This window comes from Rattus norvegicus, chromosome 2, assembly GCF_021556685.1.
Source record: "Rattus norvegicus strain SHRSP/BbbUtx chromosome 2, alternate assembly SHRSP_T2T, whole genome shotgun sequence".
Classification (NCBI taxonomy): Eukaryota; Metazoa; Chordata; class Mammalia; order Rodentia; family Muridae; genus Rattus; species Rattus norvegicus.
The window spans coordinates 83,688,131-83,715,475 of NC_141535.1; the positions used below are offsets into that span (position 1 = coordinate 83,688,131).

The window sequence follows — 27,345 nt, forward strand, 5'->3', positions numbered from 1 at the left end:
TCTGTCATCTTATAATTTTAATGTTTGAAAGTTTATATGTGTGTGTAGTGTTTGGATCAAATATATTCCCATTCTTTCCCCCGCTCAAATTTCTCCCATATCTTCCCCATCATTTGTCTTTTCTAACCTTATGTGCTCTATATAACCCTCTGAGTCCAGTTAATGCTACTGTGTGCACATGTGTCTGGGACCATCTAGTGGAGCATGAGTAGGCTCTCAGGACTCACATCCCTGAAGAAAACTCTCCAAGAAACCACCACTTACCAGTAGCTCCTCAGCTAGAAGAGAGACTTCATGACCACCTTGCAATCCATGCTGAATTTTTTCTCACTTGATCTTACCTAGGTCTTGTGTAATCTTTCAAACTCACTGTGAGTTCATGTGCACGCTGGCCATGATAGATTCAGCAAATAGCATTTTGCTGCAGACATTTATTACCTTTGAGTTTTATGGTAGTGTCCCCTCACACAAGTACCTGAGCCTTGGAGAGAGGGGTGTGATTTAGGTGTCTCATTTACAGTTGAGCATCCCTAATCTCTTATCCTTTGCACCATGACCAATTGTGGGCTCCTATATTAATCTCCATCTACTACAAAAAGGATCTTCTCTGGTGAGGATTGAGAGATGCACTAACTTATTAGCACAAACTTAAAGGTAACTTTTATCTATGTCCATTCAGCAGAAGGACAATATTTGGTTCTTACATAGGACCTAGGGCCTTACCAGTCATGGGATTTTGGCCCAGCAATGGTACCAGACATGAGTTTCATCTTATGGCACTGGCTCTAAACCACATGAGAAGTGTCAGGTTCCCATAACATCCATGCCACTGTCATACCAGTAGGGATATGTCATCGGGCCACTTGTTATTTTAGCTCACAGAGTTCATAGTCTGCCATCTTGTTTCCACAGTCCAAGTGATTACATCCATTCTGATTTTTATTGGTATTAACTACATTGCCAAACTGAAATTAAAACATGTTCGATGGTAAAGACTCATGAATACCTAGAAATTGCTGCACAAACATGAGCAGGGAACAAACATAATAGTGATCTCTTGAGTCATAGTTCTCAGAAGGGTTGCATATTCTCTCTGTTCAGGTTTGGAGAAGCCTGGATTAAGCTTCTTTAGTCAAATAGCTGCATTTGTGTGTTTCTATTAAATTATGCAGAATATTAACTTTTCTGCAGTTTGAAGTAAACTTGCTAATACTAAATCATGCATCAGTGCCTTGGCTATCAAGTGCAGTAGTTCGCACAGTCAGGCCACATGAACCCATTTTAGTAACATCTTATGGAAGTTCTGTTCCCAAGATCTTTCACGGAGATGGGTGGCTGTAGCAGATGTAAGCATGAATGCAATTCTCAGAGGCCAAAGCACTCTTCCTTCCTACGTTGTCTGCCCTTAGTCCATTCCCAGTTGTTCATTAATTGACCAGAAGGCACCATGTTGCTAGATTGTATCTGTATTGAGTTTATAACAGTGCCAGAAAGATAAGTCCAACAGACCAGTCATAGGATGGAACTCTGATGAGTATCTGTGGGATACTCAACTGGATAAAAGATGGTGGACAACTCTACCAGTGTTTGGAAGGTCTATCTTGTGAAAGAGCTTCAAGAAAGGACTGAGTAGGGCTACATGCAGAGGAAAGTAGCCCTCAGAGAATTACAGGGACCAAGATGCAAGTGACAACCTGACATGTGTCGTTGAACTTCTCTGAACTGCATTTGTCTCATACATACATTGGAAATATCATCTCCTTTCCATACCTCTAGGACCGTGCAAAACAGAAGTGCTAATAACAGGGGTGAGTGTTCTTAAAAAGTGGGACTGCTGTGTGACACACTAGGAGGAGTAGCGTATTCCTCTCTTGGAAGCCTTAACTGAAGTTGGTTGGTGGTGGTGGTGGTGGTGGTGGTGGTAGTGGTGTTGTTTTTCCATTTTGGCAGTAGTGCAAATCAATTTGCTAAACCAAAAATGAAAGAATGTGCTTTTATTACCCATCATTAGACTACTTGCTGTACTCAAGACGGTATCCCAGTGTGCTCAGGTCAGAGGATAAACCAGACACCCTTCCTGAAACCCAACTTTTATTATGGAAATACTAGTTCATGCTGTCTCAGGCAGACTATTGTTTAATGAAATTTTTGTCTTGGGGAAAGACTTGGTTCGTTGATAGATATCAATTCTAACCACAAGAAGAAGCCCTTCTCCTGAAGCTATAATCAGCTAAGTTTCAATATTCTCATTTCTTTTTTTTTTTTTTTTTTTTTTATTAACCCTTAATACACTTGTAGAACCACATTGCCCTGAAGCCATTGTTCCATTTGTCCCTCTCTCCTTCACTGACACTCTGCTGAAACATTGTCTGTGGTTGCTGTGCATGCACCTAGGAGTTAAGTGTAATGCAGGGGAATCAGGGATCATTTTGTACATTCCAGAACCACAGACAAAGTGCTTCTCACATGCGGAGACTGTGGGATGAAGCTTGGGCTAGTCTCACAGTCTGTATCTTTCTCACAGTGACTGAATGGTTTACTATAATCAACAATACCACAGAGTCTTTCTTTTTTTTTTTTTTTTTTTTTTTTTTTTTTTTTTTTTTTTTTTTTTTTTTGAATTTTTTTTTTTTTTTTTTATTAACTTGAGTATTTCTTATATACATTTCGAGTGTTATTCCCTTTCCCGGTTTCCGGGCAAACATCCCCCTCCCCCCTCCCCTTCCTTATGGGTGTTCCCCTCCCAACCCTCCCCCCATTGCCGCCCTCCCCCCATAGACTAGTTCACTGTGGGTTCAGTCTTAGCAGGACCCAGGGCTTCCCCTTCCACTGGTGCTCTTACTAGGATATTCATTGCTACCTATGGGGTCAGAGTCCAGGGTCAGTCCATGTATAGTCTTTAGGTAGTGGCTTAGTCCCTGGAAGCTCTGGTTGCTTGGCATTGTTGTACTTTTGGGGTCTCGAGCCCCTTCAAGCTCTTCCAGTTCTTTCTCTGATTCCTTCAATAGGGGACCTATTCTCAGTTCAGTGGTTTGCTGCTGGCATTCGCCTCTATATTTGCTGTATTCTGGCTGTGTCTCTCAGGAGCGATCTACATCCGGCTCCTGTCGGTCTGCACTTCTTTGCTTCATCCATCTTGTCTAATTGGGTGGCTGTATATGTATGGGCCACATGTGGGGCAGGCTCTGAATGGGTGTTCCTTCAGTCTCTGTTTTAATCTTTGCCTCTCCCTTCCCTGCCAAGGGTATTCTTTTTCCTCATTTAAAGAAGGAGTGAAGCATTCACATTTTGATCATCCGTCTTGAGTTTCGTTTGTTCTAGGGATCTAGGATAATTCAAGCATTTGGGCTAATAGCCACTTATCAATGAGTGCATACCATGTATGTCTTTCTGTGATTGGGTTAGCTCACTCAGGATGATATTTTCCAGTTCCAACCATTTGCCTACGAATTTCATAAACTCGTTGTTTTTGATAGCTGAGTAATATTCCATTGTGTAGATGTACCACATTTTCTGTATCCATTCCTCTGTTGAAGGGCATCTGGGTTCTTTCCAGCTTCTGGCTATTATAAATAAGGCTGCGATGAACATAGTGGAGCACGTGTCTCTTTTATATGTTGAGGCATCTTTTGGGTATATGCCCAAGAGAGGTATAGCTGGATCATCAGGCAGTTCAATGTCCAATTTTCTGAGGAACCTCCAGACTGATTTCCAGAATGGTTTTACCAGTCTGCAATCCCACCAACAATGGAGGAGTGTTCCTCTTTCTCCACATCCTCGCCAGCATCTGCTGTCACCTGAGTTTTTGATCTTAGCCAATCGCACTGGTGTGAGGTGAAATCTCAGGGTTGTTTTGATTTGCATTTCCCTTATGACTAAAGATGTTGAACATTTCTTTAGGTGTTTCTCAGCCATTCGGCATTCCTCAGCTGTGAATTCTTTGTTTAGCTCTGAACCCCATTTTTTAATAGGGTTATTTGTTTCCCTGCGGTCTAACTTCTTGAGTTCTTTGTATATTTTGGAAATAAGGCCTCTATCTGTTGTAGGATTGGTAAAGATCTTTTCCAAATCTGTTGCTTGCCGTTTTGTCCTAACCACAGTGTCCTTTGCCTTACAGAAGCTTTGCAGTTTTATGAGATCCCATTTGTCGATTCTTGATCTTAGAGCATAAGCCATTGGTGTTTTGTTCAGGAAATTTTTTCCAGTGCCCATGTGTTCCAGATGCTTCCCTAGTTTTTCTTCTATTAGTTTGAGTGTGTCTGGTTTGATGTGGAGGTCCTTGATCCACTTGGACTTAAGCTTTGTACAGGGTGATAAGGATGGATCGATCTGCATTCTTCTACATGTTGCCCTCCAGTTGAACCAGCACCATTTGCTGAAAATACTATCTTTTTTCCATTGGATGGTTTTGGCTCCTTTGTCAAAAATCAAGTGACCATAGGTGTGTGGGTTCATTTCTGGGTCTTCAATTCTATTCCATTGGTCTATCTGTCTGTCTCTGTACCAATACCATGCAGTTTTTATCACTATTGCTCTGTAATACTGCTTGAGTTCAGGGATAGTGATTCCCCCTGAAGTCCTTTTATTGTTGAGGATAGCTTTAGCTATCCTGGGTTTTTTGTTATTCCAGATGAATTTGCAAATTGTTCTGTCTAACTCTTTGAAGAATTGGATTGGTATTTTGATGGGGATTGCATTGAATCTGTAGATTGCTTTTGGTAAAATGGCCATTTTTACCATATTAATCCTGCCAATCCATGAGCATGGGAGATCTTTCCATCTTCTGAGGTCTTCTTCAATTTCTTTCCTCAGTGTCTTGAAGTTCTTATTGTACAGATCTTTTACTTGCTTGGTTAAAGTCACACCGAGGTACTTTATATTATTTGGGTCTATTATGAAGGGTGTCGTTTCCCTAATTTCTTTCTCGGCTTGTTTCTCTTTTGTATAGAGGAAGGCAACTGATTTATTTGAGTTAATTTTATACCCAGCCACTTTGCTGAAGTTGTTTATCAGCTTTAGTAGTTCTCTGGTGGAACTTTTGGGATCACTTAAATATACTATCATGTCATCTGCAAATAGTGATATTTTGACCTCTTCTTTTCCGATCTGTATCCCTTTGATCTCCTTTTGTTGTCTGATTGCTCTGGCTAGAACTTCAAGAACTATATTGAATAAGTAGGGAGAGAGTGGGCAGCCTTGTCTAGTCCCTGATTTTAGTGGGATTGCTTCAAGTTTCTCTCCATTTAGTTTAATGTTAGCAACTGGTTTGCTGTATATGGCTTTTACTATGTTTAGGTATGGGCCTTGAATTCCTATTCTTTCCAGGACTTTTATCATGAAGGGGTGTTGAATTTTGTCAAATGCTTTCTCAGCATCTAATGAAATGATCATGTGGTTCTGTTCTTTCAGTTTGTTTATATAATGGATCACGTTGATGGTTTTCCGTATATTAAACCATCCCTGCATGCCTGGGATGAAGCCTACTTGATCATGGTGGATGATTGTTTTGATGTGCTCTTGAATTCGGTTTGCCAGAATTTTATTGAGTATTTTTGCGTCGATATTCATAAGGGAAATTGGTCTGAAGTTCTCTTTCTTTGTTGTGTCTTTGTGTGGTTTAGGTATAAGAGTAATTGTGGCTTCATAGAAGGAATTCGGTAGGGCTCCATCTTTTTCAATTTTGTGGAATAGTTTGGATAATATTGGTATGAGGTCTTCTATGAAGGTTTGATAGAATTCTGCACTAAAGCCGTCTGGACCTGGGCTCTTTTTGGTTGGGAGACCTTTAATGACTGCTTCTATTTCCTTAGGAGTTATGGGGTTGTTTAACTGGTTTATCTGTTCCTGATTTAACTTCGATACCTGGTATCTGTCTAGGAAATTGTCCATTTCCTGAAGATTTTCAAATTTTGTTGAATATAGGTTTTTATAGTAAGATCTGATGATTTTTTGAATTTCCTCCGAATCTGTAGTTATGTCTCCCTTTTCATTTCTGATTTTGTTAATTTGGACACACTCTCTGTGTCCTCTCGTTAGTCTGGCTAAGGGTTTATCTATCTTGTTGATTTTCTCAAAGAACCAACTTTTGGTTCTGTTGATTCTTTCTATGGTCCTTTTTGTTTCTACTTGGTTGATTTCAGCTCTGAGTTTGATTATTTCCTGCCTTCTACTCCTCCTGGGTGTATTTGCTTCTTTTTGTTCTAGAGCTTTTAGGTGTGCTGTCAAGCTGCTGACATATGCTCTTTCCTGTTTCTTTCTGCAGGCACTCAGCGCTATGAGTTTTCCTCTTAGCACAGCTTTCATTGTGTCCCATAAGTTTGAGTATGTTGTATCTTCATTTTCATTAAATTCTAAAAAGTTTTTAATTTCTTTCTTTATTTCTTCCTTGACCAGGTTATCATTGAGTAGAGCATTGTTCAATTTCCACGTATATGTGAGCATTCTTCCCTTATTGTTATTGAAGACCAGTTTTAGGCCGTGGTGGTCCGATAGCACGCATGGGATTATTTCTATCTTTCTGTACCTGTTGAGGCCCGTTTTTTGACCAATTATATGGTCAATTTTGGAGAAAGTACCATGAGGAGCTGAGAAGAAGGTATATCCTTTTGCTGTAGGATAGAATGTTCTATAAATATCCGTTAAGTCCATTTGGCTCATGACTTCTCTTAGTCTGTCTACATCACTGTTTAATTTCTGTTTCCATGATCTGTCCATTGATGAGAGTGGGGTGTTGAAATCTCCCACTATTATTGTGTGAGGTGCAATGTGTGTTTTGAGCTTTAGTAAGGTTTCTTTTACATATGTAGGTGCCCTTGTATTTGGGGCATAGATATTTAGGATTGAGAGTTCATCTTGGTTGATTTTTCCTTTGATGAATATGAAGTGTCCTTCCTTATCTTTTTTGATGACTTTTAGTTGGAAATTGATTTTATTTGATATTAGAATGGCTACTCCAGCTTGCTTCTTCTGACCATTTGCTTGGAAAGTTGTTTTCCAGCCTTTCACTCTGAGGTTGTGTCTGTCTTTGTCTCTGAGGTGTGTTTCCTGTAGGCAGCAGAATGCAGGGTCCTCGTTGCGTATCCAGTTTGTTAATCTATGTCTTTTTATTGGGGAGTTGAGGCCATTGATATTGAGAGATATTAAGGAATAGTGCTTATTGCTTCCCGTTATATTCATATTTGATGTGAGGTTATGTTTGTGTGCTTTCATTCTCTTTGTTTTGTTGCCAAGACGATTAGTTTCTTGCTTCTTCTAGGGTATAGCTTGCCTCCTTATGTTGGGCTTTACCATTTATTATCCTTTGTAGTGCTGGATTTGTAGAAAGATATTGTGTAAATTTGGTTTTGTCATGGAATATCTTGGTTTCTCCATCAATGTTAATTGAGAGTTTTGCTGGATACAGTAATCTGGGCTGGCATTTGTGTTCTCTTAGGGTCTGTATAACATCAGTCCAGGATCTTCTGGCCTTCATAGTTTCTGGCGAGAAGTCTGGTGTGATTCTGATAGGTCTCCCTTTATATGTTACTTGACCTTTTTCCCTTACTGCTTTTAATATTCTTTCTTTATTTTGTGCGTTTGGTGTTTTGACAATTATGTGACGGGAGGTGTTTCTTTTCTGGTCCAATCTATTTGGAGTTCTGTAGGCTTCCTGTATGTCTATGGGTATCTCTTTTTTTAGGTTAGGGAAGTTTTCTTCTATGATTTTGTTGAAGATATTTACTGGTCCTTTGAGCTGGGAGTCTTCACTCTCTTCTATACCTATTATCCTTAGGTTTGATCTTCTCATTGAGTCCTGGATTTCCTGTATGTTTTGGACCAGTAGCTTTTTCCGCTTTACATTATCTTTGACAGTTGAGTCAATGATTTCTATGGAATCTTCTGCTCCTGAGATTCTCTCTTCCATCTCTTGTATTCTGTTGGTGAAGCTTGTATCTACAGCTCCTTGTCTCCTCTTTTGGTTTTCTATATCCAGGGTTGTTTCCATGTGTTCTTTCTTGATTGCTTCTATTTCCATTTTTAATTCCTTCAACTGTTTGATTGTGTTTTCCTGGAATTCTTTCATGGATTTTTGCGATTCCTCTCTGTAGGCTTTTACTTGTTTATTAATGTTTTCCTGTGCTTCCCTAAGTGTGTTCAGGTCTTTCCTGAAGTCCTCCAGCATCATGATCAAATATGATTTTGAAACTAGATCTTGCTTTTCTGGTGTGTTTGGATATTCCATGTTTGTTTTGGTGGGAGAATTGGGCTCCGATGATGGCATGTAGTCTTGGTTTCTGTTGCTTGGGTTCCTGCGCTTGCCTCTCGCCATCAGATTATCTCTAGTGTTACTTTGTTCTGCTATTTCTGACAGTGGCTAGACTGTCCTATAAGCCTGTGTGTCAGGAGTGCTGTAGACCTGTTTTCCTCTCTTTCAGTCAGTTATGGGGACAGAGTGTTCTGCTTTCGGGCGTGTAGTTTTTCCTCTCTACAGGTCTTCAGCTGTTCCTGTGGGCCTGTGTCTTGAGTTCACCAGGCAGCTTTCTTGCAGCAGAAAATTTGGTCTTACCTGTGGTCCCGAGGCTCAGGTTCGCTCGTGGGGTGCTGCCCAGGGGCTCTCTGCAGCGGCAGCAACCAGGAAGACCTGTGCTGCCCCTTCCGGGAGCTTCAGTGCACCAGGGTTCCAGATGGTCTTTGGCTTTTTCCTCTGGCGTCCGAGATGTGTGTGCAGGGAGCAGTCTCTTCTGGTTTCCCAGGCCTGTCTGCCTCTCTGAAGGTTTAGCTCTCCCTCCCACGGGATTTGGGTGCAGAGAACAATTTATCCGGTCTGTTTCCTTCAGGGTCCGGCGGTGTCTGTGGCAGGGGTCCTGCCGCTCCTGGGCCCTCCCCCACGGGAGCCCAGAGGCCTTATACAGTTTCCTCTTGGGCCAGGGATGTGGGCAGGGGTGAGCAGTGTTGGTGGTCTCTTCCGCTCTGCAGCCTCAGGAGTGCCCACCTGACCAGGCGGTTGGGTCTCTCTCTCACTGGGTCTGGGAGCAGAGAGCTGCTGCGGGCCGGGATCCGTGGGTGTGGGACTTCCGGTAAACACAGAACGTGCCCGGTTCTAGAGAAATTCTGCTTCCGTGTGTCCCAAGCTCACCAGGCAGCTTTCTTGCAGCAGAAAATTTGGTCTTACCTGTGGTCCCGAGGCTCAAGTTCGCTCGTCGGGTGCTGCCCAGGGGCTCTCTGCAGCGGCAGCAACCAGGAAGACCTGTGCCGCCCCTTCCGGGAGCTTCAGTGCACCAGGGTTCCAGATGGTCTTTGGCTTTTTCCTCTGGCGTCCGAGATGTGTGTGCAGGGAGCAGTCTCTTCTGGTTTCCCAGGCCTGTCTGCCTCTCTGAAGGTTTAGCTCTCCCTCCCACGGGATTTGGGTGCAGAGAACTGTTTATCCGGTCTGTTTCCTTCAGGGTCCAGCGGTGTCTGTGGCAGGGGTCCTGCCGCTCCTGGGCCCTCCCCCACGGGAGCCCAGAGGCCTTATACAGTTTCCTCTTGGGCCAGGGATGTGGGCAGGGGTGAGCAGTGTTGGTGGTCTCTTCCGCTCTGCAGCCTCAGGAGTGCCCACCTGACCAGGCGGTTGGGTCTCTCTCTCACCGGGTCTGGGAGCAGAGAGCTGCTGCGGGCCGGGATCCGCGGGTGTGTCAATATTCTCATTTCTGCTAAAATTAGATGACTTGAGATAATTATTTTGAGGGCTATCATACTTAATATTTAATCAAATTAGTTGAATCATGTTCAAATGTATCAGCTGTTGCATCATTTCCAATATTTCTAGAATTCAATTCACTTCCGATTCAGAATACTCCTGCAGCCAGCCTCCTTTTAATTAGCTGCCATTTTATTTTTGGAATCATTCTCATGCTCCTTAAATGTGCATAACCTAACCACCTTCTGCTGCATTTCCACTCACTTCCTTACAGTCCTTGACACTCAAACAGTGTGATAACTCCTCAGATCTAATTCAGTGACTCCCTCTGGGTAGAACCTCAAGGTGCCAAAAATACAATTCATTTTATACTGCCAACAGATGAAAATGGTTATTTACCTTGGGGGGGGGCACGTAAATAACTCTTGGGGAAGCATACCACACACAGAAACATAAAAGATCCTGCCTCCTTTAGCATTCCTTTTTCAAAATGTTACTTGCTCTTTGCACTCTAGCCAACTGCCTATCAATTCAGGCATGTGAAATAGATTCTTGTATATGCTATAAGTTGGTACTTTTTTTAAAATCATGCTTATTAAATAAACCAAAAAAAAGTAGCATATCTTCTAGAATGTATCTCAAGCTACACACACACACACACACACACACACACACACACACACACACACACACTGGCCATTGTATTCCCACCACCCAATGATCCCTCCTAACTCTGCCCACCTCCTCTTTTTTCCTTCTATTAAAATAAGACCATACATAAAATAAGACCATTAAAAATTAATCCTTCTCTCCAAATATCTATTCCAATCTAGCATGTGTGGAGCAAGTCTCGAGCTAGGACAGGAACTTTTTTTTTTCATCTTTATTAACTTGAGTATTTCTTATTTACATTTCGATTGTTATTCCCCTTCCTGTTTTCCAGGCCAACATCCCCCTAACCCTTCCCCCCCTCCCCCTCTATATGAGTGTTCCCCTCCCCCTCTATATGAGTGTTCCCCTCCCCATCCTCCCCCCATTACCACTCTCCTCCCAACAATCACATTCACTGGGGTTTCAGTCTTGGCAGGACCAAGGGCTTCCCCTTCCACTGGTGCTCTTACTAGGATATTCATTGCTACCTATGAGGTCAGAGTCCAGGGTCAGTCCATGTATAGTCTTTAGGTAGTGGCTTAGTCCCTGGAAGCTCTGGTTGGTTGGCATTGTTGTACCTATGGGGTCTCGAGCCCCTTCAAGCTCTTCCAGTCTTTTCTCTGATTAGGACAGGAACTTCTGTGATTAACCCGTAGGGGTTACATTTTCACGCCTCTTTCCCATGAGTCAATGGAGAAGTAAAGAGACAGTATCAAGAAGAGAGGAACAGGAGGAAACTAATTTTTCCTTTGCAAGCGGACGTCAGTGGAAGATAGGCTCTTGGTTAGGGATGGGATCCACACCAACTTCCCCTCTCGTCTGTCTGTCTGACCTGAACCTGTGCACGTCCCTTTCCTCCTGCCACAGTGTCTGAGTTTATGTGTGCACCAGCCCTGTTGTGTTGAAAGACAATGTTTCCTTGGCATCATATACACACCCCCCGCTTTTAGAATCTAAGCCTGTGCTAGCAGTAGTTGTTCAACAGAAAATGAACTCAGTGGTATTTTTGTACTTTTTTTTTTTGCTCTCATGTTGTTTATTTGGGTGTTTGCTTGTTTTTTGTTTTATGTTTTACTGGTCTTTTTCTTGAATATTAATTGTGGTTTCAAATTATGTGTTTTTATATTTATATGATGTGTGTGTGTGTGTGTGTGTGTGTGTGTGTGTGTGTGTGTGTGTGTGTTTATATTCCAGTCTGTTTTGTTTTTCTCTTGGTGCTTTTTTTATCCCATGATCTTATCTTCTACGTTGTGATGTTGATGTGCATGCTGCCACAGGGGACACAAAGCCAGGGACTGGTTTCCCATAACAGGCTCCTCTTATGCCGAAGTGCAGACACTGCCATGGATATTTGGTTAGCTGTATTATTTGTGACCATTTGTTGGATGGTTTGTGTACAGGCTGGTTTTGTGGGTCAGCTTGACACAAGCTGGAGTTATCACAGAAAAAGGAGCCTCCCTTGAGGAAATGCCTCCATGAGATCCAGCTGTAAGGCATGTTCTCAATTAGTGATCAAGGGTGGGAAGGCCCATTGAGGGTGGTGCCATTCCTAGGCTGGTAATTCTGGGTTCTATAAGAAAGGAAGTTAAGCAAGCCAAGGGAAGCAATCCAGTAAGCAGCTTCCTTCTATAGCCTCTGCATCAGCTCCTGCCTCCAGGTCCCTGCCCTATGTAAGTTCCAGTCCTGACTTCCTTTGGTGATGAACAGCACTGTGGAAGTGTAAGCTGAGTAAACCCTTTCCTCCCCAACTTGCTTCTTGGTCATGATGCTTTGTGCAGGAATAGAAACCCTGGTTCAGACAATCTGTCTCACTAATTTTATAGACACAGATAGTGATCAGTGTTAATTCACTGAGGAATGTTTTGTACTTAGCAAGGTGAGAGGCTATGACACAAGTCTCAGCCATTAGTTTTAAGGTTCATTTTCTTTTGACAGAAATTTTTCGTTTCTTTTCGTTTTGGCTACTTAGAACAGAAACACAGAACGTAAAGGTGTGAGAGTCACCTCTTCCAAGTCTCACCTCCATTACCTGACTCAGAGATGTCTCCATGTTCCTGGGCTCTGAGTTTTCAACAGTCCTGACCATGCTACGTGTAGGGCTGAGATCCCCTAAACCATAAACCAAGCAAGTATCCTAGGAGGAGGTTACAGACACCGATTTCACAGTCAAAATGTTCTAGTTCCTTAGTGAACTTGTCATGTCAAATTAAATTTTACTTGGCTTTAAATGTCGCATCTCTGGCAAGGTCATGGTTACAGATTTTATTTACTTGGTTATATGCTGGTGAGACCGAGGTTCATTATACGCCATGAAAACCTATAGTTAAGGAAAGTACACAGGTAGAAAAGGCACTTTGTGTGTGTGTGTGTGTGTGTGTGTGTGTGTGTGTGTGTGTGTGTGTGTGTGTGTGTGATCTTGAGTTCCATCTCCTCCCTCAGGGTGCCATTTTATACTGGGCTGGAAAGACTGAAGCAGAGCCAGAAAGGGTGGGTCAGCAGGTCAGCAGGTCAGCAGGTCAGCAGATCAGCGGAATATCCATCCAGCTTCCAGCTGGGGTGGAAGGACTTCTCCAAGGGTTTAAGTGTTTCAGCTCTCTGGACAGTATTCAATGATACAGCTCTCTTAGACAATATTCAGTGAAACACTTCCCATTCCTTAGTCGGCATGAACAAGGGCTATGTAAATCTTGGGGAATGGGCAGGGATTTTTTAGGATGAGTGTCCAGTATTGGCTGGGACTGAGGTACAGGGAATGCTTTATTTAAAGAAGATGAATTCCAGTTGCTTGCTTGACAGTTTCTGAGAGAGTAGAAGAGAGAGGGGAGAGGAGAAGGGGAGGGGGAGAACAAGGAAAAGGGGGAGAGAGAAGGGGGAGGGAGAAAGGGGGAGAGAGAGAGGAGAGAGAGAGAGAGAGAGAGAGAGAGAGAGAGAGAGAGAGAGAGAGAGAGAATGAATGAGAATGTTAAACCTGGCCATAGGCTACTTGAGTGCCTCAGAGGAGGTGGAAGTGGGGGTCAGGCCCGGGGTTTGAAGGCCCAGAGTAACCTGGTCCTTACTCCTTACTCCTGCTGGTCTTGAGATGAGATGTTTTAGAGTTAGTCATGTGTACATCTCACTCTTGCTCCAGGCAAGTTGCAAGGTCCTATGTGCCCACATGTATGTATGTATCTATGTGTGTATGTGTGTATGTATGTATGTATGTATGTATGTATGTATGTGCCAGACATCAATGTATGTTGTTACACTTCCAAGCACAGTAGTAGTAGTCTTTGCTGACAATGTTTTGTCTTACCATGTGTTTTAAGAACTTTCACAAGGATCTTTTCAATGGATCCTAAAGGATTCATTAGAAGAGGGTTCCATTGGAAGAACTCTTCATTCAAATTTTTCAGTACATCCTGTTAGATGAGGCAATAAACTAAACAGAGGAAGTAGGAAGAAGGCCTTCATAATGAGCATAATTTGAAATGTGATGTCAACAACAGTTATATGTGTTTCATTAAATCACATGTGATACCTTTGTTGCTCATAAATCTTTATTTTATTGACCTTGGATTAGTAAGCCACTCAGCTTCTCAGAGTGGTTTGATTGAAATATGAGTGAGCCCAGGAGAATCCTGACTTCCACATTGTGTTGATGATGTTAATTTTCACAAGGGGGACTGAGGAACGGCCTAGTGTTTATCACAGCAAGTGTAAACATCCTGTAAGCAAGCTTCTACTTCGCTGGTTCCAGAAAGGACTCCATGGCTGAGCTGAGAGTTTAGAAGTGGTCTTGAGTAAGCATCAAGCTTGAGAGAAAATCAGAAATTCCTTACTGGCAGGAAAGCTGGGTGTCTGTGGTTGTATTCTAACCAGTAAAACCAAGGCTCTGACATGTGTCCTACCATAGGACTTGGGTGGTTACTCACATGAGAGACCTCTAGACCAGTGATTCTCAACCTGTGGAGGCTGGACAACCTTTTCATAGGGGTTGCCTAAGGCCAACAAAAAGCACAGTTATTTACATGGCAATTCCTCACAGAAGCAAAATTACAGTTATAAAGTAGCAACTAAAGTAATTTTATCTAAGGGTCCCAGCATCAGGAAGGTTGAGAATTTCTGCTCTAGACACAGAAGGGAATGAGAAAGATCCAGGCCTTCAGCTCATCCATACAAGTGAATGTCACAGTTACCACCAAAGGAAGTAGCTCTCACACCTTTGTTTTAAAGGGTTGGCCATCACCAGTCCATCCTTTAAATGAAGGGGAGCAAGCAGCTCTCTGAAATGCTGTCAGTTACTGCTGAGCATGCCTGTCAGAGCTAATAGGAACCGAGTTCTGCTCTTGTTCATTTGTCAAACCCTTACTACTATTACTATACTGCTACCATCATCATCACCATCATCACCATCATCACCATCATCACCATCATCATCATCACCATATACAGTCTCACTATATGGCTCAGCCTCTAACTTCACATCTCCAAGGACTAAGATTCTGGATGTGAGCTGTCACACTCAACACTTCTGTTACATGTTTTATAAACAGGAGTTATCACCATAAATGTTGTCACAAAAAAATCTCCAGAATGCTGTACATATCTAAAGTTTCTCATCCTACATTTCCTATGGTAAAGAAGAGCATACTTTGGTATCTAGGAAACTCCAAATATGGTCTACATTTAAATTGTATTTTATTTATTTGACTGATTGATTGCATGTTACTATCTTATTATGGGATTTAGAGAAGGCAGTTTCAAAAACAGGTCTTAAAGGACACAAGACATGAATGTTAGCCCTGAGAGACTGAAGACAGAATATATTAGTAAAGCTGTTTCAGAGTGATAAATTAAAATAGTTAAAACAGTAGTAGTAGTAACAATAGCAAAAACACCTCTCCCAATGTTAGAGACTTTCTCTGTGTGTGTGTGTGTGTGTGTGTGTGTGTGTGTGTGTGTGTGTGTGTGTGTGTGTGTCTGGGGTATGTCTGTGTGTGTGTGCAGGGGCCCTTGGTAAATATTAATCTATAACATTCACCTAGCTTTTGCCCAGTGTTTTGTTTCCTCACTGGCTGAGAAGAGGCTAGGAGGTGAGCGCCTGAGTTGGTATTCCCAGAGACTAACTAGAGTCCAGGAAGGCTGCCTGTGTTCCTCAGATTCGACTGGCACCGCCTCCTTCAGGGACACTGTCTTGCACTTCCTGAAGGAGAACATGAGTGTACACACTGAGATCAACACAGTCTACATCAGCAAGTATATGGCTGTTTGACATGCATTTGTTGTCAGTGACCGACCAGCTTTCTCAAAAACAGACATTAAAATTGGCCAAATGGAGTAGTTTACAGGGTCTACACGAATATTTTTCATAACAAAATAATAATAATTAGAAAACAATTTGTAAAACCCTAATCTTGAACTTTCAACCTAAACATTATTTCAGTCTGTACCGTTTTAAAATCAAGAAAGTCAGATTAACCACCTAGCAAGACTGGAAGTGGTGGTTTACAAGTGTCTCTGTTAATTCTCAAATGAAGAAATAAATGGGATCTTGCATAAGGTAGAATCCCACTAAACAAGAAGTCCGAGAAGAAATGGACTCTCTTTGTAACTTAGGTGAAAAATATTGAAACCTCTTTAAGTCTTTAAAGCAATATGTCCTCCCTCATGTTAGCCAATCTAATAACTTGTACTCATTTTTCACACGGCATGGGTGACTGTTAATTTACTCATTGTGAAACACTTTTGCATTTCACTTTTGTAAAAATGTTTTTTTGGAAAAAAATATCCTTAAAAGACAGCAACCTAAAGTAGTCTGAGACCATACTGTTATTTGATGCTTTCAGTCCTTTAGTTGTAATATATTACAACACCATATATATATATATATATATATATATATATATATATTCATATTCATACACGGTGTAATGTTGCATGCACAAACACAAGTGGACGTAACTTTGCCTCTGCCAGTCCATGCCATTGCACTCTGGGTACCCATTAGGCCTCTCATCCCTGCAGAACTTCCAAGCTTTTCCTCTCCAGTTTCAGAAAGACAGTCTCCATCTGCTGCCACAACTTCTGTACCTCCCTTCACCCTAAAACCACATGTCTCTGTCCATTTCTGTCACTAAAGAGAAAAGAAATGACTGATCCGATCATTTTGATGTTATTAAACTGTGAAAGTAAGTTTGACCCACTCACCCTTTAGCTTATCCCACTGTTTGTGACACAAAGATGGACGTCTCAGACCTCAGGGACCCTAAAGAATAGCTGGGGTTTGGAGAGGGGAGGGGACAGGACTAGTGTTCTTACTATGTAACAAGAATGGCTTTTTCTAGTGTTCAGAGACAATGGGGTTGAGAACAGCTGTAGAGTGTGGAGCACTTAAAGACAGATCGCCTCGAGTCGTGCTGATGATGGTTTCTACAGGAACCCAGGTCAGAGAGCCTTATTAAGAAAAGGACCACATTACTCCCCCTTTTAATCTTACAGACCTTTTAATATAACAGAATGTTCTTCATAAAATACCAACCGGATCTTACCCCTCCCACAGTTTACAGGGGATTCTTAACTGAACGTCTACCTCTTGTGAGAAGCCTTTCACAGCTACCTCAAGCCAAACCTATTTCTATCTTCCCCAAACTGCTCTTATAAGCCCAGAGCAGAGGGCTTGTGGCCATCATTATTCTGTGGACCAAATTCCCCCTTTCCCCTTTGCCTAGCCTCAGAGTTTCCAAATCCCAGAAAGCTGAAAAACCTTTCTACTGCCCAAATTCCCCATGCTAATAGTATTCACATTCAGATGAAAGACGGTGTGTCAACTGTTCTTCACACAGAAACAAAGACATTGAAAAGAATATTCTGTTCTTAAAGTAACCAGCAAAGTCTTGTACCTGGGAGTGGTTGCACTCGATTGGCTTCTTCACTTATCTAGTTCAAAGTACAGGTCAGCTCTGATAACTTGAGAAGAGCCCCTACCAGTCCAATAAGTATCTGTGTGCTGTATGCTGGGAACAAAACAGTTCCAATGAGTTTCCAGCAACAGTGACTCCTGGTCTTTTTTATACTGAGCACTTGGTATGGCGCACAGAGCTGGATGAAAAACTGCCAGCCAGTGGTGAGGTATCCGTTGCTTGTGAACATTACAGAATAGTTGGGTCTTGTTTAGACCTTATAAATTAGGAAGCTATGAAGAAACTGCACACACACACACACACACACACACACACACACACACACACACACACTACAATACAATATAGTTTTTATTTACTTACTTACATACATGTTTAGAGACAAGGTCTCAAGTAGTCTAGGCTGCCTTCAAGCTTTCTCTGTATGCAAGAATGGATGACCTTGAGCCTTGCAAGAATGGATGACCTTGACTTTTGATCCTTCTCGCCCTGCCTCCCAAGTGCTGGAGATCAAACCAGGATTTCCTATATGGTAAGCAAGCATTCTTCTAGCTATAACTTTGCCCCTGTGATTGTCAAGTCAGAACAACAACAAACAAAGAAATTCTACAGGTAGTTCTCTTCTTTCAGTACTTTTTGCTTTTAACCCCTGGCAATAGTAAAGTCACCAAGACCAGTCTTCCACATCCTAAGTGTGAATGTCCCACCTACTCAATGAAGTGTCTGTCAGTCTTGCTGTCAGAACTTCCTCCCCCTAATAGAATCACAGGCATGCTAAGCTCAACAGCAGCAAACTCTTCATCAGAGCTGAGTTGATTTAATGATCAATATATCAAGCAATTTGCTCCAAGGACTATCCACATTCAAAGTACCCTCTCCCAGACATGTTGAATGCCGCCATTAGAGAATAAATATGCCACATTCGGGAGTTTTCAAGTCAAAGCACTTCTGTCAGACACTTCCTCGGCTGTCACCAACTGAATGCAGACACTCTTCTATTTCCGTAATTTAAATGTCAGCATTTTCTGTCGATGTTAAAATAAGCCACTAAAATAAGGATAGGCGCAGATATCAAAATATGATATTACAGAGCCCTGTGTTTTATTTATTACTGCCTGGAGCTAAGATATTGCCTCTTCCCATGGGTTTCTTTCTCCTGCCCTATGTTGCAACTTGCTAGACAATATGTCAGCAGAAGAAGGTATCCGTTAGAGGCATGCTGCAGGTAAATTATTTCATGTAACTGTTAGGCTACATATGTCTGGTTGGGGGATGGGAGGTGTGTAAGGGACATAACTTGGAACATTTGCCAGTTCCAGCCCCTCCCCCAAAAAATTTAAGGACAGCCAAGTTTGCTTCAGGCTCTTGTTTACCTTCAGAAATAAATTAAAGGAACAGAATTGGAAGCAGCGGGTGGGACATGTTAATTGTCTTGCTGGCCTGTTGGTAATGTCTAAAGTGCTTTGTAGTCTAAAAACACTCCATAAATCTGTCACTGTAAGTACCTTGATCACTGGGAGAGGCAAGATTGGTGATGATAAAGTGAATTAAGGACGCAGCACTGGGTTTTATTTTATTTCTCACACAAAGAAAAACATGCCAGATTAATAAATGCTGCATTACAGAACCAGGCAATAAAGGCTCATGGAAGAGTCAAGGTTACCATTGTGCACAAGATAGCTCGTTAGAGTATTTGTCAAGGTCGCCCCCCCCAACCCCCGCTTGTGATCCAACTGCTGTTAAATGATACAGGTCCCAGTTGTTGGGAGACCTATGTGTGATGACCAAGCCTCTCATCTGCTACATATGTGCATGGGGCCTAGGTCCAGCCTGTGCTCCCTCTTTGGTTGGTGATTCAGTCTCTGGGAGCCCCAAAGGGTCCAGGTTAGTTGACTTCTGTTGGTATTCCTATGGAGTCCCTGCCCTGTTCTGTCCCTGCAATCCTTCTCTTAACCCTCCTTAAGGCTCCTTGAGCTCCATCTAAATGTCCGGATGTGGGTCTCTGCATCTCTTTCCATTGGCTGCTGGGTGGAGCCTCTCAGAGGACAGTTATACTAGGTTCCTGTCTGCAACCATAACAGAGTATCATTAATAGTGTCAGGGATTGGTGCTTGCCCATGGGATGGGTCTCAACTGGGGCACTCATTGGTTGCCCATTCCCTCACTCTCTGCTCTACCTTTGTCCCTGCACATCTTGTAGGGAGGACATACTTTGTGTCACAGGTTTTCTGGGTGGGTTTCTGTCCTTAAACTGCCACAACTGGAGCAGGGGCTGTTCCCGAACCTGTTGCCTGCCTGCCTATGGATCCCACGTCCCTAAATAGACACCTTTGTCTATCCTCAGTGGGAGAGGATGTACCTAGTCCCTCAAAGACTTGAGAAGGGGAAGTTGGAATGGGGGTAGGACTTGCTTAAAGGGATACTGGGAGGGGAGGAAGGTCTGATATTGAGTTGTAAAGTGAATAAATAAATAAATTTAATATAAAATTATACAGATCCCAATCTGTCTGGTTGTATCCATCACCATTCATTTTACTTACTTCTGTCGATATCAAATGACATCTGTTGAAGTTGTGTCCTTTGTTGATCATGGAATAAACGCTTTCAATGGGTTTTCTCATCTGATCTTTAAAATGGTTTTAAATAGTGAGCATCCTATTGTTCTTGCTTTAAAGACTGAAGTTTAGAGGCATAAAGTTACTCCTAAAGAGAACCAATCATAGATCTACAGAGTCCCATATCCTAGGCCTTAGCCACAAGCAAGTACAATTGGTTCTCTGTTCTGTGTGTTTCTCTGCCAGGAGTCAGCCAATGGTGTACCAAATTTATTTGATTAATATTCACATATGTTGATCACGTATGCAGATTTTTCCTTTTTAACAATTTAGCATCAACTGCTTTCACACAGTGTTTATACTGAATTGAGTAAGAAAAGTAATCAAGACATGATTAAAAGTGTTGAAGTGGGAGGCATGCGTGGTGCTTTATGTAGGACCTGGGCATCCACGGTGTGGTGGTGAGGATGGCCTGGACCCAGTGGCCATTGGTGGACCCCTTTACTGTTCCTTCTATGTGCGTATTTGAAATACCCTGCACAGAAGAGCATCCAGTGTCTTCTTACATCCTCTTTTCCTTCTCTGTTCCCATCTCTCTGTTGCCCATCTTCCTCCACCTTGACCTTTCCTAAACTTTTCCCTTCTTTCTTTTCTAAAGGCAAATATGCAATGAGAGACCTGGTCCACCGGCTTCCTGGTGGGAACAACAGCAACAACGCAGGGAGCAAGGCCATGTCAGATGACACCGTGACAGCCGTGTGCTGTACCCTGCATGAAGTGATCACCAAGAACATGGAGAATGCCAAGGCCTTACGGGATGCTGGCGGCATTGAGAAGTTGGTCGGCATCTCCAAAAGCAAAGGAGATAAGTAAGTATGAGTCTGGGCAGGAATAGCGGGGGTGTCATTGTCTTTGCATTGGAGTAAGTCAGGAAGTGACATTGTCTTCCCATTGGAATATGTCAGAGGTAGCATTGTCTTTACATTGGAGTAAGTCAAGAAGTGACACTGTCTTTGCATTGGAGTAAGTGGGGAGGGCATTATCTTCACATTAGAATAAGTCAGGGTCAACACTGTCTTTGCATTGGTAAGGTAGACTTCATGTCCCAGTCTGCATTCTAGTTCTTTCTGCAAAGGGCAGCCAACCAGCTCAGCCTGGATACATGACATTGTCTCCCTGCCACTGTGGTTGCCAGTCCCTGGGTCAGTGGACCTTCATCCTTTGGTTCAGGAGTCTTCTCTCTGCATCCTTCCTTTGGAGTCAGAAAGAACTAAAAGTCTAATCTAGTCTTCTCCTTTACTTGCTGTGAGATTCTTGGCAGGTTATTCAACTTAACAAGTTACTGTGTCCTCATTTTCCAACCTAAAACTGAAGGCAGGCACGTCCTGAGACCCTTCCTGGAATCAGCAATCATCAGATCTGAAAAGATAAGTGGGAGGAGAGCAGTGAAGTAGGGCTTTCAGCCAAATGAAGCAAAAAGAAGCAAAACTTGAGGCTTTGTATAAAAGCTGCTGAACCACCTCCATAAATGAGAACATTCGCTGTGATTTAAGGAGCAGGGATACCTTACTATATGCAAAATAAATAAATAAATAAATAAATAAATAAATAAATAAATAAATAAATAAAAACCTCCATAACCCAGAGCGCCAGTGTATCAGCTAAAATATCAACCTTTACAGAAACCTTCTCAGCCCTTAATTAAATTTCGTCTTCTGGAAGTCCCTCAGAGTAATCAAAGAAGATTAAATACATGAACTTTTTATTATTAAGGCCCTGCCTACTTCTTGTCTTTTTTCCCACCTCCCATTCCTTTACATCTAAATGCTAAATAATTACATTTTTCTTTTGTTATTGAAGATGGTGAGGAAGGCTCTTTGAGACTCTCTGGAAATTCTGTCTCCTTATTTCATTTAACTCAGGTTATTGGCAATGTTTTATAAAAGTTTTGGGAGTGAAGTTTAATTATCCCAAGACCCTTAAATAGGTTTGTTCAGTAATACTGTGTACAATTTGAATATATTCTTATGTCAAGGAGTGAAGCCCACTGGAGTCAGGCAGTTGTGCAATGTAGATTTGGAGCTTGAATTATATACGGCTTGTGCTATTCTGTCTAGATAAAAATATATCACCATAGTTCACAGCCAGGACTCTACATAGTATTCTTCATATTGCTTCACCAGACCTGTGACTCTAGAAAGAGAAGTGCTTACTTGCCTTGAGCATTGTGAGGCCAATATATTGTTATTGTTACTGTATTTTTTTTTAAGCATTAACACTTAATGGCACAATAAAACCACAGTTGGCAGGAACACTCCGTTTGCCTGTATTTATGAGACATCTCAAGGTTAAAGAACTTTCTCTGAATTTAAAGACAAGGAATCTGAGGCTGGGAGGTTGAGCATCTATTTAGTCCCTCAGTTGTGTGACTGTCTCTCAGCAGTAAGTGACACTCAGTGAGCCTTGAGAAGGAAAGAAAAAGCTAAGGCCAGTCTTGTGGCCAAAGAAAACTATCTGGTGAAGCTATTCAAAAGTGGTTTTGGAGCAATAATCTATGAAATAAGGCAACTCCTCAATGGTAACCCAGAAAACTGCCCTGCAAGATGCGGTCCAGGCTTGGTTGCCATAAATGTGCGGGTGTTTTTATCTGTATATGATCTCATGAGTGTCCTTTAATCCGATTAAACATTTCTTCACAGATAGCCACTTGCTTTATCTGATTGTTCTTTATTTTTTTTTTCGTTGTCAATAACCTGAAGTTGTGACTTTACTAAGCTGTTAATGAGCTGAATCGGGTCTCTTTCAGTTGTGCTACTCACGCTTAGTCAAGCCCTTCCATTCTCCCATGTTCTGTATGTCTCTTGTACATGAACATACTAATTGGAGGATCAAAATAAGGTTTTTATAACTTCCCATGTCCTACCTACATGTCAGTTTATCATGACTTTTCACTGCTTTTGAAACAAAAGGAGTTTACTCATTGCTGAGTCTTAGCATAGAACTCACAATTCTTGCTGAATCAGTCCAATGGTGGCAGCAAGCATTGAGGCTCACATGACCCTCTAGGCATGCTTTATTAAAACAGAAAAGGTTTTCAGGAATAGCACTTTTGAACTGGGGATCAATAACATGGGAAAAATGCCAGTTCATTAACTTAATAAACTGTCCCAAATATGCCCACACTAAACTGCTCTTTAAAAACTTGCTTCTAGAACTAAGTTCAGTCCAAATATGATTTTCCTTTGAAATAGCATGGGAACAAAGATGACAAAAGCAAACAATTAAAGAAACATAAAATGAGCACAAATATGGCTAGCGATGGCCCTTCAATATCTGTGCATTTGCACCTAAGTACATGCAAGCCTAACTAAGTAGTGTTATGAAGAAAGTAGATGAGTGAGGTGCCACCGTGTATTGGAACCACACGCCATGGTATTGCCGAGACAGTCAAGACAACTGATGCTCTGCTATGCTACTCTGTGACCCAGCTGGATAGCCATGAGGAACCACACCATCAGACAGACATCTTCAGCCACCCCGATCTGATGGCTCCCACGAAGCTCAAAGCACTGTGGGATTGCTACCAACACTTAGGGGAGCCGATTCCACAGTTTTGAAGTCTGATGGCTTATTGTCTCCACATCATTTTTAAACACACACTGCAGAATTCTATCATGTCCACCTGTTTCAAATACGCATTTCCGTGCTCTCCACAATTATAAAGGAAATCATGTTGTATGTGTCGTATTTTATTGTAAGGCATGGAAGCTATTTACAGACTGAACTGTTGCTTGTCAGTAGAGACCTGTGTGCTAAGGCTCAGGGTCGGGTTATAATCACTTAAGATCACTCAGTAGTTCTGGTTCTTTAGTTGGTAGAGTTTCAAATAGATATTTTTGTAACATGAGTCTAGTAGGAGGATCATAGTACAGACTAAGAAGAGGACATTGTTCCTTTTGACCTTCACAAGTTATTACAACACCATACCATACTGGCGTTTTAATTGAGGGGCTAACCTGATTTTATTACACATTCACAGTCTCTATTTTGTAACTAAGCAAGAAGTTGAAACAAAAAAATTTATACTATGTTGCAGAAATTTTTCATGCTAAATATGTCAGCTACAACATCACCACCTGAATTTTAATCATGTTCTTCCATGGTTGTTTGGGCATTGCCAGAGAAAAATATCCAAGTAAAAGGGGTAAATACAAGAGCATTTGTCTTTGTTTCACCTTGATTATATAAGGCCAAGAGAGGGGCTAATCTGTATCCAAGAAAAGGTCTAAATTTCTCTAAATTACATGAATTTAAAACTATAGCAGGGGGCATGATGTTATCATAAAATATCGAATAATTAAACATCCATTTATCTTAGTGAAATAAAATAAATGTTACCTTGTAACTATTGTATTATGGGCAAAATCAAATTTATAGGACTTCATTTTTTTGTTGTAAGTTGGATTATTTTCTCAGAAATAAGTAGCTGTCGCTGCTGCTCTTCTGTAAATGGATGAGGAAGCTTTAATCTTAGCTCACATAAATTACAAACATGAAGACCCAGAGCAGTTAGACTACACACCATGTCCTGATAGCCCACAATTTCATTACAAAATGCCTGTCCACACACTGTTCATTTATTTTGGCTCTCAAATCCAAGCCCAACCCCAACTTATCTACCATCTGCTTCCTTTGAATTTCAAACACTGTTTTTTTAAATATATGTTTTATTTATTTTTTGAGATTTCATGTGAGTTCTATAAAACAGTTCCACCCTCCCTTTCCTACTTCCAACTCCCAATCCCCCACCTCACTCTAAAATTCATGATCTCTTAAGACTCTTATAATTTGTATTGTTCAGAGAGAGAGAGAGAGAGAGAGACAGACAGACAGACAGACAGACAGACAGACAGACAGAGAGACACAGAGAGACTGTAATTTAATGAGTACATTAGTTTGCTCTTATGTGCGTGTGTTTAGAGCTGACTACTTGAGACTGGATGACTAACCAGGGGACTTGTTCCTGAAGAAGACTGATTCTCCCTCTCTCAGCAGCCATTAATTGCCTATAGTCCTCCGAGTGACTTTATGAGACACACACACACACACACACACTGGCTTGTCACCTGATGTGGTCATAGTGTAGATCTAGTTTAGGTATCCATATTGCTGAGATTTCACAGATACAGAATCCCTGTCTTGTTTAGAAGATACTGTCTAATAACAGGTGTCTTGGTCCTCTGACTCTTTAAGAAGAGGCAACACAGAGAGTGTAAGAATCAAATACATTTTGGTCTTACTTCAGAACTTGTTTTCAATGCATCTATTATTCATAGAAGTCAGCTTCTAGACTGTTCTTTGCTTTGGAGGCCTTATTAGTTATAACGTCTTGCCCAAAACCAGGAGTCACGTGGATCACAAGCCTACAGCTCAGATCATACCTTCTCCTTCTTGCTTTGTGCAATACAGTATTGTATGTACGGAAACATAGCCACATTCTTTCTTCTTGCTAGAGTGACAGTTAATCAAGTAAATGTCACAAAGGACCATATGGCCCCCAAAACTGTCTCACTCCTCACAGGAAAAACGAACTGCCTATAAGGTAAACCATATCAATGGTGACCACTACTGTAGCCGGAGTCTTGCTACTTGATGGGGTTTTCATTCTTCTACCCTCCTCCACCCCTTTTCTTCTACCCTTTCAACCCCCAACACTAGATGTGGTGGGGGAAGGACAGAGGGGAAAGGGGAAGATGTCATCTTTAGACTATTTCCTGCTGACTAGGGTTGCCCAGTTCCTTAGGGCAAGTTTGATCGCTGTAGTCAGGGTACCTAATTTCTTCTTCTTTCTTCTTTGTGCATGACTACTTAACAAACCATGACCAACAGCAACCAACCAACAACCTACCCCACCTCTTGGGGCCCTAGCATTTATCTGTCCTCTGAAAAGTCCCCAGAATTCCAAACACCACACTGTCATAGAAACTTTCTGCTGCTGGCAAAATCATGGTTCTTTCTGCTAGAGCAGGAGGCAAATCATAGTCAGCTGGTGTGGGCCATCTGAAACAGCCCTGTATCCCACAGCCGGTATTAAAACAAAAGCATATTCCAATAATAATTCTATGTTTTTAAAAGAAACCAAGATTCTCAGTACACACTGGAATTAGGCAGTTGGTGGTAAAACCATTCTGTTAGAACTTAGATCTACAAGTAGTTAAAAACATATCTTAAGCAGCACTAGTCAAAAAGGAACTTTCAAGAATCGGATGGGAATTGACTCCACATGGCTTATACTGACTTAGTCTCTGTTTTGACATACAGAGTGGCATTGAAACAAAGTAAGAGGTTATGCCTCCATTACATTTGCAAAGGCAACCTGAGAAAAGACTAATAAACTATAAGTTCCTTGATCCAAAGGACTTGAGGGGTATACAGGGCTTCATAGATTCTTGTTCATGGACATTCTTAAGCTCTGTGGTGTGTGTGTGTGTGTGTGTGTGTGTGTGTGTGTGTGTGTATGTGTGTGTGTCTGTGTATGTATGTATGTATGTGTGTGTCTGTGTGTGTGTCTGTATGTCTGTGGTGTGTCTTTGTGTCTGTGTGTCTGTGAGTCTGTTGTGTCTGTGTCTGTGTCTGTGTGTGTGTGTATCTGTGTGTGTGTCTGTGTGTGTCTGTGTCTGTGTGTCTGTGGTGTGTGTATATGTGTGTGTGTATCTGTGTGTGTGTGTGTCTGTGTATCTGTGCGGTGTGTGTGTGTGTGTGTGTGTGTGTGTATCTCTGTGTATCTCTGTGTGTCTGTATCTATGTCCATGTGTCTCTGTGTATCTATGTGTGTGTATGTCTGTGTGTGTGTGTCTGTGTGTGTGACTGTTATGCTTGGCATCAATAGGCAATAAGAAGCAATGGCTTGTGCTTTCATAGGTCAGTATACCAGCCCCACCTGCACTTATGTCCTGGGGAAATGGGCATCTCTGCTCTTCTTTTACTGCTGCAAAAATTTCTAAATCCAGCCAGTCCTACTAAATAACTGTCCCCCACCCCATATTTCTCCTCCATTTGGTAATTAGAGACTATATTGCTTTCTCCCTAAATGTCACTGTTCTTGTGTTTGTGTTTTGGAAACTCTTTGCCGAACTCTAGTGCCTTCCTGCCTGTTACCTTTCCAGGCATGCTGCTGAGGAGGATGGGGAGAGAACTAGGGAAATAATACTTAACTGAAGAAAAAAACCAAGAGGGTTCTGATTTTGATGTTTCCTGACGAGACAGTGTGGTTCCGAACCAAGATGTCGTCATCATCTGCATTTCCTGTCTTTTCTTTATCAGGCACTCTCCAAAGGTGGTCAAGGCTGCTTCTCAGGTCCTAAACAGCATGTGGCAGTATCGAGATCTGAGGAGTCTGTACAAGAAGGTAAGATTACCTTTTCTTACCTGAGGCTCCTGGGCTCACAGGTTTGGGGCTCAAAGGTACTAAATATGATCATAGTAAGAAGTATCCCATACATAGGAGGTGTTTGTCAAAAAGCCTTAGCTGAAACGAGAGAGCTGGGATGACAAGGAGAAATTTTCCTTCCATATACCAAGA

At 41.9% G+C, this 27,345-nt stretch overlaps 1 protein-coding gene across 4 annotated transcripts in view; it reads left to right on the top strand.

The window, feature by feature from the left end:
* Positions 1-27,345, top strand: part of Ctnnd2 (catenin delta 2) — an 843,638-nt gene that overhangs the window by 773,992 nt on the left and 42,301 nt on the right. For all 4 annotated transcript variants that reach the window (NM_001271502.2, NM_001415019.1, XM_087614127.1 and 1 more), the window contains 2 exon segments: positions 20,422-20,632; positions 27,087-27,171. In NM_001271502.2, the coding sequence (NP_001258431.2) occupies positions 20,422-20,632; positions 27,087-27,171 (296 nt within the window).